Here is a 13916-nt window from a genome sequence, read left to right on the forward strand (position 1 = left end):
GTTTCAGCAATGATCTATTTAAAGTGTGCAGTAATTTACTATGGAATGAGCATCAGCGCTGATTTTCATGGCCTGAGAATCTTCCTGTATTCTGTGTTCACAGATTTGTCACGTTACTTGCCTGTGATTTCTGCCATAAGAAACTAAATTTTCTAAAATTTTCTTTCCTCAATATTTCCTTCTAGATGTTCGACTGGATCACACACAACAAAGGTCTGTTTCTGAACAGCTACACAGAGATTGGAACCAGTCACCCTCACGCGATGGAGCTTCAGACACAGCACAATCACTTTGCCATGAACTGTATGGTAAGGACAGGCAGCACTTCACAGCGCCGACACGTTGCCTCTGTGTTAAGGCAGAATTAGTAAATAATACACAGAAATCATCCCTTCTCTTACAAGTGGTGCAAATGTGTATCTGAGCAGTGACATTATAAATCCCAGGTAGCCAAGCTGAGAGGTACTGTGATTAAGCAATAAAATTATTTTGACCGGTGGTGGTATTTAACACAACCACAGCACTTCTCAAATGCCAGCATCCAAACTTCTAGAACCTGGGATGTGTGTTTTGAGTCTTGCAGGAGATTTCAGAGAATTGTGTGTAATTGGGAATTTAATTCTCCATACAGAAACAGAGAGCTCTCAAGGATCTTCTGAGCAGTTTGCAACTCAGACAAAAAGTTCTGAGAAGCAGTGAACAACAGCTGAATTTGGTGTAGTAATTTTCCTCACTTCTGACATAGTAGAATGGAGCTAAAACAAACAATTTTTTTTTGTCAAATATTATCTTAAGATGAGCTGTAAGTAGGCTGCAATTATAAATTTGGATTTTTGACTCACTGTCAATTGAAGTTGCTTGTTTTCAGTTTCGTGGATTCCTGTTTGAACATGGGAACTAAATTCTCAAGTACATTTTAGGTTCTTTTTACTAGGAGGATTGGAGGTGTTTAAATACGTTGAGTGTCTGGGCCTAAATCCAGTCCTCGGCTGTCAGCTCAGTGAAGGAAGAACACTACCAGTCTTGTTGGAAATTAACATCCTTGGCAGTCTGGTGATTGGGAAATGAATTCAAGTGTGGACCAGACAACCCTCTTGTAAGAGAGGGTGTTTTTGTAGGACAGGACTACTAATTGTGGAGAGAGAGGAGCAAAGTAAACTTACCTAAGTTGTACATCTTGCTGAAATAATAGAAGGATTAATAAGGCAGCAGCACTTGTGTGTGGTATTGCTGGAGTTGAGGCAGTAGAAGACACCAGTAGAGAAGGTACATTTTCTTGTTTTGCAACTCAGCTATGCTTGTATAAGTTTTTAAAAAATAAAAATCAATACATACTTTGTGAAAACAGTAAAGCAAATATTGGGGAACATTGTAAATAAGTTAAATGACATCATTTTTGGACATAACTTTTACTATGATCTTTCAAAGGTTCACTGCATGGGCATATGTAATTGTTCCTGTATGGCATACCTCATTGTTGTTTCTCATTGCTCTGCATATGAAGTAGAGCAGAAGAAACCTCAAGACAGTAGGTGTCATTGAGATGAGATGGCTTTTGGAAGTTAGTAATTTTGTACAGAAGTGCAGTTCTTGGGCTTGTACTCTGCAGGTTAAATTCTTGTGTCAGACTGTGCTGGTGTTAGTTGCCGTTGTCCTCTCTTCTTTAAATTGGTTGACTCTTGTCTTTTTCCTTTTTCCGCCCCCCCCTCCTTACTTCTTCCATACTGCTGTTGACAGTAGGAAGCACTTGAGCAATGTAGCATAATCCCTCCTGCTGTTTTTTTTTCTGTTAATCTCTGTTTTGCCTATAGTAGTCAAATACATTAATTACAGAGGAGTTTTTCTCAGCCTGTACAATGATTTCTAAAAGCATGCAAGAAGCACCTTAATTTCAGGGCAAATGAAATAGTCCAAACAGTCAAGAGGGATAAAAAAATGCTGAAGTTTTTAGATGTGTTTCTGTAGCATAGTTTCCCCCCAAGTGGTTCTTTCCACAGAACAGGGAAATACAAATTCAAAACAATCAGTTCCTGGTTTTAATTTCAGCAGCGTTCAAATTTTCTTGGTCTTATTTGGTGAAATGGCAGAAGCCTTACATATAGATTAGGGAAAAAGTTTAATCTGAATGTGACATTAAAAAAAATCACGTGGACTGATTGAATTCTGGCAGGCCTTATTTTTCATTAGCTTTTCACTGGAAACATACCAAGCAATCGTAACTCCTGCAGGCACGTTCAGCTTCTCCCTGACCACTCTTCACATACACTCAGTGCTTAACAATTCGCATACACTGTGCTTAAGCTAGTAGTTGTTCACTGTTCCTCTCAGCGTAACTCTTTAGTAATCAGAGTTGATTTAAGATGCCTTATGTGAATGATCTAATGCTAGAGATGGAATTTAACTTTTAACCCATCTGCCACCATGTGGATTTTTTTTGGTTGGATGGGGTACAGGAAGGAAAAGTGGCAAATATGTGTTTATTTTACACAGAAGGTTTTGAAGGCTTTTTCACTGTGGCTCTAATTGGACCCTAATAGATCTTGCTTTCCAGGCAGTTTCCTCAGGCTCACTTTAAGTGGGGAAGGGCTGTTTAAAGGATAAATGCTGCCCAAGCAGCTAAATGTAACCTCTTGCACTTGCTCACAGCTTAACTCTGATAATTGATGTTGCAGCTGCTTTTCCCAACACACGGTGATTGCCACAGGGCACATGCTCCTTTCGCAGCAGGTGCTACCCTCCGTCAATAGCTGGCTCCCCATCTCCCCTTCCTTCCCAAGTAGCAGCTTGGCTTTCCAAGAGGTGCAGAAGGGCAACTTCTGCAGCTGCTTATGCCAAACTCGGGTGAGAAAGAGCGATGGCCTTTGGGTGAGATGCCAAAATTTTAATCTGGTCTTCCAGTCTGAAACGAGCCACCTGATGTAAAGCATTGCAGAAGCTACTTAGTTCCTGTCACAAACGGGAGTTGGTTACATGAAGGGCAAAGAGGATTTGCTGAATATTTCTTTTTTTCCCCTGTAATGGCTTTCTGCCATTTTTAGAACCTGATTTTCAGTATTACCTCACAAAGTAGTTGGAAATTTAAGCTGAATGTCGTAAAACAGAAAGATTGAGGAGTACATGGGGGAAAGATAGATTTCACTGTGCTTTCAGCAGTTTCATTAGCAAGGAATATATCTAGGGATCTTGTGTATTCAGTATGTGATTGGCTCATGTGGTTGCACTTCAAGTTAACAGGAATAAGTTCATTACAGTCTCAAGCTTAGTGCACAGACATGTTCTCATTGTAATGAAACTGTTCCAGAGAAAATCTGGATAGATACAGTGATGCACACTGAAGATCAACATGTGTTTGGTTACCAGTGCTTATTGACATGTAGACTGAAGTGGCTAAAAAGGCTGTTGCCTGAAAGATAGTTCAGGTGTGCAGCTGTAGGTACGTGACCTGTTATTCCTGAATTCAAGAGGCTGTGCACTGATAACTGTCAAGACTGTGTCTTTGTAGGGCAAGTAGATGGCATGTTTCCTAACTGTGGGGAAAAATAAAATCACAGTGATTCTCCTCTCTAAAGATGAGGATGATTTTTCAGTACCCTTTAAAAGGCCTGTAGTACAGGCCTGTCCAACAGCAAATCACTGTTGTGAAGTCCTGAGATTTGAGTTAAGCAATACTCAGTTTCAGCAAGTTCCCCTTTGGGTAACTAAATCAGTGCTTTGCTTCTCAAAACAAATTTTTAGTACCTTTTCAGGGAGATACTTAGAAATAAGTTGTCACAGGAGTTGCAAATAGGAAAATCGTCAGGTTTTTGAACCGCAAAGCCAAGTACCCATAATGATACATTTAGTCAGTCTCGAATGCAAGAGTGGGAGAGACTAGTTCAGTGTCTGTCCACTTTTTTCCTGATATTTTCCAAATGCCTTCTGGGACACAAGGGAAACAAAAGCTATTATGTGAAATGTGGGTGAGGAAGAGTGTGTTACCTTCTTGAATATTTTCTTCAACTCTTTTTGCTAGACCAAATAGCATTATTTTCATTAAAGCTTAACTGCCCTTCACTGCACAGGTGAGGGTCAAAGTTATTGGAAAGTGATGTAAGCAAGAGGAAACTTTCTTTGGAGAAAGCTGACTTAATTATTGAAGGTCATACTATGATTGTTTCTTGTTAGAGGGCTGATAGGACCATTAGTATAAGCTGTTTATTAGCCATAATCCAAAAAGGTATATGTCAGTCGTAAGCATTGTCCTGGTTTCATATATTGCCAGGTTGATTAGTAATGTTCTCAGAACATGCCGCTTGCATATGTGAGACCACTTCATCAAGGTAGTATTCCAATAATTAATGTAATGCAAAAAGAGTGTGCTAGAGAGCACTGACAAGAGTTTTGGGAGCTTAAAATAAAAGTATGAACTATCTCACTAGATTTCTAGAGTTAAAAGTAACAAAGATAAATTGCTTGGCTTGGCTTGCTCAAATCCAGCCACAGGGACTTGCACAAATAAAAACATTAAGGTCAGGTGAGGTAAAATCAGCTTAGCTGACAGCTGGTGGGACCTTTTTGCTTCTTTTGTACTGCTGATATGTGTCACTCTTGAGACTCTCATTATTTTAAATATGTATTTTTTAATCATACAGAGTTACCACTTGAGATAGAGGTAAGCACCATGTGAATTCTAGACTGCCCTGAGTCTTCTGAGAGCAAGACTGTAGGTTGTGAATTGTGTGGTTTTTCTCACCGTGCTTTGAAGTGCAGATTTTAAAATGGTGAACAGTAGTAAATGATCTCTCTTGTCTTGGGGGAACATGACTGTCTCCTGGTTTGGTGTTTTGGGGGGTTGGGTGGTGGAATTTTTTAATTTTTTTTTTTTACTTCTAGATCCCTCAAGCAGGGCTTTCAGTAAAAATGAATAAATAAAAGTTAAGTGGTAAAATCCATCAACTGGCCAATCAATCTAACATTCCTAATAGACAAGATAATTACTTTAAATACGGATGAGGCAGTAGGGTAGGTAAAATGGATTCTGTCAAGTTTTTGGTAGTTCTGAGTAAGAATTTAAGCAAACCATGGATTTGTGATACTCTTGAAGTTCAGGGAACATACAGCTGTGGATTCTGGTCAGACTGGAAGGGTATTTTTTGAATGCACAAGGGAATCATTCTGGTACCAGTGGAGTTAATGCTTAGACACGTGGTCTGGATGGCACCAACCTGAGAAGAGACCAAAAGGTAAAATATATTTCAGGGTATTTCCAGCTTCTGAGGAGCACTCTTAAGTCAACAGGATGAAATAGAATAGGCTTGATGTGCAACTCTAAAGAAGGAAGAAGTAAATAAACAGATTTCAAAATGCAGTCAGATGGTGAGGTGGTAATACAGCAAGAACTACATTCATGTCAATGGATAATGAACTAAAGGAATAGACGGTGGTGTTAATGGAAATAAGTAAATACAATTGCACTCTTCATACTTATTGGAGGTGCTGATTTTACTACTGACAAAGAAACTGCTCTGATGTAGTTGTCCTACTAGAGAAGTAGGTCCAGTTTGGAGCTACATTCTTAATTTTGTAATGGGGAGCATCCAGATGAAAATGATGTGACTGTGAGGAGAGGTTGAAGGCATGGGCACTTACTATTGGAAAGTGAAAATAAGTGAAAAGCGAGGAAAAAAGGTGGTGTTGGACTGTATAGTCTTGGAGCAATTTTCCCTAGATCTACCATAAAAAATGTAGGAAAAAGAGATAATTTGTTTGAAGAAGGTTTGATGAAATTATATTTCATTTGTTCCAGTGCTGATAGCAATGGTTAAATAGTTACCTGAGAATATTTTGAGGATCCTTGTAGTTGAAGAACAGGTTAAACGTTTTTGTTAATTGTAATCTGGATGTTGCTGAGTTCATTGTTTTTTCAAGAGAAGAGATCAGGTGATACCTTTAGCTGTTCTGCAGTCCTCAGCTTTGAAGTTTGGATTCCCAAACTGACTTTTACTCTTGCCACAGAAGTGAGAATAGATGTTAGAAAACATTTAAATCGTTAAGTCCACTGTTACTTCATACATTAATGTTAGAACTTGTTTTGGTGGCATTTTGTATGTGAAGTGGCAGATGATTTGGAAATTCCATTAGTAAAATATTTTCATGGCAGACAAATAGTTCAGACTCACTGTGGTCTATATAGAAGCTCCAGCTATGATGCTTATGGACCGTGTCACTGTGGTGGTTGATTTTAACACTGAATGCTTAATAGTATCTGTGTCAGAAAACTACTGTTTGAAATCTTAGAGCTAAACAAACATTTTTTGATTTTCCCAGACCCATTTAGGAAATGGAACCTTCAGGGCATCTGCCAGCTTTGTTTTGTGTTGAGTGTGATAGAAGTTCAGTTAAGCTGGCAGGCTGTCACCTATATTTTCCCCCGTGTACTTGCCTTACAGGCACACACCAAAGAATGACAGTGCTCTACAGCTTGTGTTAGGCTACAAATCTGTGTTGCCTTGCTGAGCAATACTTTTTTTATATGTACACTCCCTTTAGGAAATAATTCTGCAATGAGGACCTCTCCAGATATTGTAAGGTGTCTTTTCAGCTTCTGGCTAAGGGACATTGTGAGAGAAAACAATTGTACAAAGTACATTTGTGTCCTTACTATAGGTACTGCCATGCAGTAACCTGAATCGTTCCCTTCTTAGTTTTGTTCCAATACTTGTGTAACACAGTGAAAGAAAGGCAGCATCGTTTTGGCCTTTCACTTTTTAGACAGTTGAGATATATGTGTGTGTGTGTGTATATATATATATATATAAGCTGCAGAAACTTCATGCAGAATCACATGATGTGAGCATGATGGATCAGTTTAACAGTTACTACGTGAGAGCTGATGCTGCTTTAACAAGAGCCAGGCTGTAAATCCACACAATGAATAAGACATCTCGATCCCTGGGGAACAGGCACCAGCTCACACGGAGCAGCACTTCTCAAGCAGTGCACAAAGCATGTATTTCTCATGTAATACTGACAGAGGACCTTTCTCCCCTTCTAGAAAACTGAACAAGATTTGTTAACCTTCAAGGATCACGTAAAGACAGTCCAGCTATAGTGAGATGCTGTTTGAAATTCTTTTCCAATAATAAATCTCTCTTCTGAGTCATTGTGCTCTAAAATACTAAAACTTAAAAGTTTAGTAGATACATCAAGTACTGAGAGATATTACCAGGTGTTGGGGGAAGGTTGAGATTATTACAAGTTTTTGGTGAGGGTTTTTTTTTTTCTATCCTTTTTCAAGGAAAGGAATGTGGTATACATAGCTTGGAAAATGTTCAACTGTCAGCATACTAATTCATATTCATACTGCTACAGGGGGTATTCTTCCACACTTGTGAAGCCAGATTGCCATGGGAAAATGAATGCATTTTAACCACAGCTCAGTTTTGATCTGTTTAACTTCACATTTATGGTGCCCTGTCCTTTGTATCTAACTGACATTCCAGGAATGTCAGTAAAATTCCTTTATTACAATAGACAGTTCAAATGGCAGTCTAATATAGCCTTTATTCTTTCTGGTTTTGATGCATGTTTCATTCATGCCACTGTAAATACAAGTCATTATCTCAATGCCAGATTTACTTCTGCATGCTATGTTTTGGTTTCCCAAACTATGCCTTTAGCTACAAGTACAGAAAATGGCCATAAAGATTGTGGTAGGTTGACCCTGTCTGGATGCCAGGTCCTCACCAAAAAGCCACTCTGTCACACTCCTCAACTGGACAGGGGTGAGAAAATACAACAAAAGGTTTGCGGGTTGGGATAAGGGCAGGGAGAGATCACTCACCAATTGCTGCCATGCACAAACAAGAAATAAGATCATATCTTAAAATACCTGTCTCCCACCCCTCCTTCTTCCCATACTTAACTTTGCCTCCAATTTCTCTACCTTTCCCCCATCAAGCAGCATGGGGATGTGAGGGGTTGCAGTCAGTTCATCAAATGTTGTCTCTGCCACTCCTTCCTCCTCAGTGGGGGAGGACTCTTCACACTCTTCTGTTCCAGTGTGGGGTCCCGTCCACAGAAGACAGTCCTCTGCAAACTCCTCCAATGTGAGTCCCTCCCAGGGTCAGAAGTGCCCCCAGCCTCTTTCTGTAGGGCCACAGTCCTGCCAGGAGCTTGGTCCACTGTGGGCTTCCCATAGGGTCACAGCCTCCTTGGAGTATTCATCTGCTGCAGCACAGGGTCCTCCACAGGCTGCAGGTGGGATCTCTGCTCCCATTGTCTTTCAGTGGAAGGGGAACAGCCTACCTCACCGTGGTGTTCTCCACAGACTGCAGGGGCATCTTTGTTCTGGCCTCTGGAGTACCTATTCCAAGGTCACCTGACCTTGGTGTCTGCTGACTTGTTCCTCTTACATATTCTTACTCCTCTCTCTGGCTCTTGTGCAGCTCTGGAAAAGTTACTCAGAAACCTTTTGGTGGTGAAATTGGTCTTGTTCCTGGCTTTGCAGGAATCAGAAACTCTTGATTGCTTTCTTTGAAAAATATTGTTTGTTCATGCAGAATCAGAACAGGAACAATTTTTAGATACTTCAGGCCAGAATGTGTAGGTGAGCAAAAAGGAAAGAAAATTAGAGTGACTAAGAGCCATCACTGAGTAATGCCAGTATGCTAGAGAATCTTTCTGACCTTTGGCCTTATTTGTCTCATTTTCAGTGCTAGCTCTGAGGCAATATAGGGTCAAGAAAATAAAATCTAAAATTGTTGAGTTCCTTAGAGCTCGGAGTTCTCTTTTTTGTTTCTTAAAAAGTAGCAATGCTTTCGGAAGTTGGTGTGAAGATTTGTAGAGCAATGTTGCACGCCTGCGTACCCGGGATGGGTCAAGTGCTTATTAATTGTACTTGATTTCTATGTTGTGTGTGTCTGAATGTCTTGTTGACTTGAATGTCTGTAAACGTTCTTATTGAGGCTCTTGCAAAATAGGTTTAGGTTTTCTTCATTGTAATAATGGGTCTTCATATGGTAGGACTTTCAGCTGACTGTTGACATAAGCTTGAGACTCTCTGGTCGGTTCCAGTTGTCCTCTCTTGTCAATAGTACATGTAGGCTGTTACATGCACAGCTTGCCTAGTACCAGTAATGAAGAAGAATTTTACAGAAGTATACCTCTGTGTTTTAAGTGGTCTGCTCACTTCCACTAATTGTTCGTTCCTCCTTCTCTGCAGAATGTGTACGTAAACATAAACCGCATCATGTCCGTGGCAAATCGCCTGGTGGAGTCCGGCCACTACGCTTCGCAGCAGATCAAACAGATCGCCAGTCAGTTGGAGCAGGAGTGGAAGGCGTTTGCTGCAGCCCTGGATGAACGGAGCACGTTACTGGATATGTCCTCTATCTTCCATCAGAAAGCTGAACAGGTTAGTGAATGGGGTGGGCACCAACAAAAGTTTCCATTCTGGAATGGTAAGTTGTACTCTGTTTGCTTTTTGGTTTAAACAGAAGTACGAGGGGGTGATTGAAACGGTTGGTAAGAAAGCCAGAGCATTCTTTTCTGCTGATTTCATGTGATAGGCAAACAAAACTCTGTTCTCTCAGGACAGCCCGCTGTCCTTACACTATCTGCAGACTGCCTTGCCTGTATCAATGCAAGGTAAAACCCAAGTTAGACATGTGAAGCAAAACGAAGCAGATATATAAATGTTTAACTGTATGAAGCTTTTAAGTTTAAAGAAAGGGAAAAATTTTGTGTAGTCAGTATTTATAGAATGCCTGTCCTACGTCCAGAAAACATCACTTGTTCTGGTGCCCTCACCACTCCACCCTAATCAGTCCTCAAGCATCAAGATTTAACTCATAGCAGTTGCTTATAGAAAACTAAGTTGAACTGGCCTGAAAGTTGAGAAGTTAATTAACCGTCTTCTGAATCTGAAGTTGTGGTGGGAGATGTTTACTTAGTATCCCATAAGAGATTCCTCTTGTATTAAACAAAAATTTTCGCTTTAGGCCCATACCAATTATTTTAATTAAGTCATTAACCATGTGTAACTGCCAGAGAAGAGGTATATGTAGGGGAAATATGAATAAATATCCCCAAGTTAATAGTCTTGATGGCGAAAGCATGTTTTTCCCCTCAAGGGATTTCAGTTCTGAAGGAGTTGCTGTGTGTGTGCTGGTGAGTCACCCATTGATAGCGTAGACTCTCTGCTCAGTACTTCTCTGGTGAATTTGGAGAGCAGAGGTTCCTGGATTGTTACAGCTGACTGAAGCTTTGGTGTGTTGTATGGCTGCTGTAGATACTTTTCTTTCAATTGTCTTGTTAAACTGGATCCAAGAAAAGGTCTTATGTCTGAGGTAACGTTATTTTGGAATAAATGAAGGAACCACTTGAGAGTTGATAACTGCAGAAAGAGGCAGCATACCTGAATTTTTTTCCTGATTTCTATTATATACCCAACTTCGTAAATGTCCAGAAATTAGAAATTTGAACATAATTAGATGCAAACACACACTGCTTTTTGTTATGCTAGTGGTTTAACAATGGTTTAACTGTGCGTAGACAGGCTAAGGTAAATTATATAAACTGATGCCACTATAAGAAGTATTTTAATAAAGTTTTACAGAAGAGCCACATAAAAAGGAGACAAAGGAATTTTTTCTAGTATAAAAGTCCCCAACTAGCTTGAAGCATTTGATAGACACAGTGTAGTACCTTATCAGTACTGATGCCTTTCTAATTGTTTGGGTTATTCAGGCTTACATTTAAGCACTGTTAGCCATACACATAGGAGAGATGTGGTTAAACATGAACAGATAGGTGTATCCTGACTCAGGATATACCCTGTCTTTTGTCATAAGGAAATTACATTCACTAGAAGTCAGGGGAGTAAATTGTGTGTGTGCATTGGACAACTGTGGTAAGGGACAGTGTTACCTTCAGCACTAAATGTAGGAGTAAACAGGAGGAAAGAGAAGAATGAGGCAAGATAGTGCAGCATCTGTTGGGATTAATTTACTTGCTCTTTAATTGCTCCTTCAGTGGTTTTCATTTTATGATTAACTGTGATGGATTGTCATAGTTGCTTTGTAAGATACCTGGTTGTGATATATTAGCTGTTTCATTAACGGTGGGGGGTGAATTCAAGGAAAGAGGGTTTGGAATGAGAGGAATGACCCCTTTAGAGACTGGTAATGCTTGACCTACATAAAAAGATTATTAAAAAATAAGCAGCCAAAGAAATAACACGTCCTTCTTGAATGCATGTGTTCTCTTGCAAGTGACAGGTTAGTGTCGCTGCCTACTGTCAGATACTGTGCAGACTGCACCCAGCTATCAATGCCTATTGACAGATGCAAGAGTTGTAGTTCTGTGGTCCCATGTGGAGCTTCTTTTAATGTTCACTACTTAACATTAAAGATTTTTTAAATTGTCCCTTGATGAAAAGAGAATTAAATAAGTAACGTAGAGTTAAGCACTCTGTCACCCTTACTCCCAACTTTCAAACAACAATGTGGTACCAGAAATGGCCTGTGGATTACTTTTCCTCAAGAGACTACGTGTTCTCCAGAAATTAAGATACATATGATGAGAGGAATGGCTTAGTCTCTTAAAACTTTGGAGACTTGAATTTGACATGACTAGAAGACAAGTTTGGTTTGCAAATACCACATGTGCTTGACTGTTTTAAGTTCAGCAGCTATGGAAAACTCCTAGAAAAACTTTTTTTTCCTCTTTCCTTTCTTAGCGTAGAGAGGGTATAAAATTCATGCCCCCTAGCTGTCAAAAGTAAGTTGACAGAACTTGTGCTGTTCTTAGAGCTTTCATGGCAGTTTCTTGTCTGTCAAGACAGCTTAAACTTCAGAGATAAATTGTCTGCAGAAGAAATTCTGTTGCAGTATCCTCAATTTCCCCTGAAAGGCTTGACTTGAGCAGCTATGCTGACATAGCTGTGTGTTTGACGTTCAGTGTTCATCCTAAGAGACCCTTGCTTAAGTTGTAAATCCCTTGCATGTTTGCTGCTGTAATAGCTTACCAGATGGATTTAGTGCTTCTCTGCGTGTAGAAGTTAGTGCTTTGGGGACTGAGGTGTGAATTTGCTGTGTTCTGTCACTGCTTCTCCTGCTTGATGATCTCTGTCCAGCAAAAGACAACTATGGGGCGTTTCAGCGAACAGTTCACCATTAATTCTTCATGTGCCTGTGCCCACGCGTGCAAAGTAACTTGGTTTTCTCTGAAAACTTAAAAAAGGTGAGGTGATACAACAGGATACCATACTCACAGGGAGTTGAGGGGTAAGAGCTGAGGGTCTGGGCTGGAAAGTTGTAACATGTTTTACCTCTTTGTGTAGACAAGACGTTAACTGCCGTTCATACATCTGAAAAGGTAGATGCAGAGGGCCTCAAAGCGAAGAAGAGGAATTGAGAGTAAACTTGAAACATCACTATTGCCAGCAGTTTAATTGGTTCTGAAGGCTGCCCACATATAACTAAGCCTACCTGTCTGTCTCTGAATGAATGGCTTGAACTGTTTCATATAAGTAAAGGCAAAAGTACGTCCAGACTTGAATATTTGTTGCTTTTCTTATACAAGCTTCACTTTCGTCAGTTCAGAGAAAAATACATTAAACACTTTTCCCTGAGAAGCAGTCTTTTCAGTGGCTGTCACACAAATGCCAGTAATTCTGTCTGTTGACAATGTGTGCGTACTTACTGATAGAATCCAAAATTAACCAGAGTGTTTCTTCTCTGTTGCAGTACATGAGCAATGTGGACTCATGGTGTAAAGCCTGTGGTGAGGTGGAGCTTCCCTCAGAACTGCAAGATTTAGAAGATGCTATCCATCATCATCAAGGGATATATGAGCATATTACCTTGGCTTATTCTGAGGTAAGAGTCGTGTTTCCTGAACTTGCTGACTTGATAAAGTGGTGTAATGTTAAGGATGGGTCATGAACTGGCATTGCTTGTTGCATAATGTGTTAGTTGGAAACTCAAGTGCCGGGCTTCTTTTTCAATTTGGGATACTGGACTTTGCTAATGTAATTCAAAAGTTAACTTTCAAGTCTTCCTCCTAATCTTCTGAAAGAAATTTAAAAGGCAAGATGGGACCATGTGTGGTACAAACAACCCATGCAGCGTACTAATTATGTTTTAATTTACATTTGTATATTACTACCTTCTAAAGCAACATGATAATATAATTTAAAGACTTGAAGGGAAGCTAGCTGGGTATTCTTTGGGAAAGTTTTCTGTTGACGTGAATTTCTTTAAGTGTGCTTTGAAAATATATCTCTGAAATTGCCTCACTTAAAGGCTTAACCACCAAATGATGTCACTTGACAAGCCGGAAGTTATATACTTGGTTCTGCCAACCTCAAAGATGCTTACATGAGCCAGCCTGCTTCTGTAGTCAGTATTTGTAAGATTAGCATATCTTATGATACTGCTTTAATCTTGGATTTTACACACAATGAAGTAATAATATTTCTTAGCATATCTAGTAGATATATTTACAATTCAAGATAAAACACTTATTCTGAAGCTAGTCTAGAAAGTGATGACTTAAAGTATCTTTTTATCTATGGCTTTTCTTCAAATACTGATTTGTCTCCTGTGCTTTAGTTAGCTAGTGTGAGAAATCAAATGGGAATCAACTTCAGAATTAGGTAATAGGTATTTTCTGTATTTCCTGTTCAGTATTTGTTTTTCCAGGGTTTCTCTCATCACAGGCTGAAACTACTTTTGCTGCTAAATTGGGCTGATGTTATGGATTAAATACAGTAGTTTCTGTTTTCGTGAAGGTTGCATTTGATTAAACCATGGTAAAATCATGTCAGTAGCTACAGTATAGCTTAGGCCTCAGCACCTCCTTTTGAAAGGAGGGCATGTGGGTTTGAAATAATGTTTGTGATTTTTATGCATTATATTAACGATAAAACTACT

General features: G+C 39.6%; 1 protein-coding gene across 1 annotated transcript in view; it reads left to right on the plus strand.

The window, feature by feature from the left end:
- TRIO (trio Rho guanine nucleotide exchange factor) overlaps window positions 1-13916 on the plus strand; it is a 251584-nt gene that overhangs the window by 86416 nt on the left and 151252 nt on the right. The window contains exons 6-8 of the mRNA XM_084260751.1: window positions 186-308; window positions 9203-9394; window positions 12729-12860. Of these exons, the coding sequence (XP_084116877.1) occupies window positions 186-308; window positions 9203-9394; window positions 12729-12860 (447 nt within the window). The remainder of the gene's footprint in view (window positions 1-185; window positions 309-9202; window positions 9395-12728; window positions 12861-13916) is intronic.

The sequence above is a fragment of the Gallinula chloropus genome, assembly GCF_964237585.1.
Source record: "Gallinula chloropus genome assembly, chromosome: 2".
In the NCBI taxonomy this organism is placed as follows: Eukaryota; Metazoa; Chordata; class Aves; order Gruiformes; family Rallidae; genus Gallinula; species Gallinula chloropus.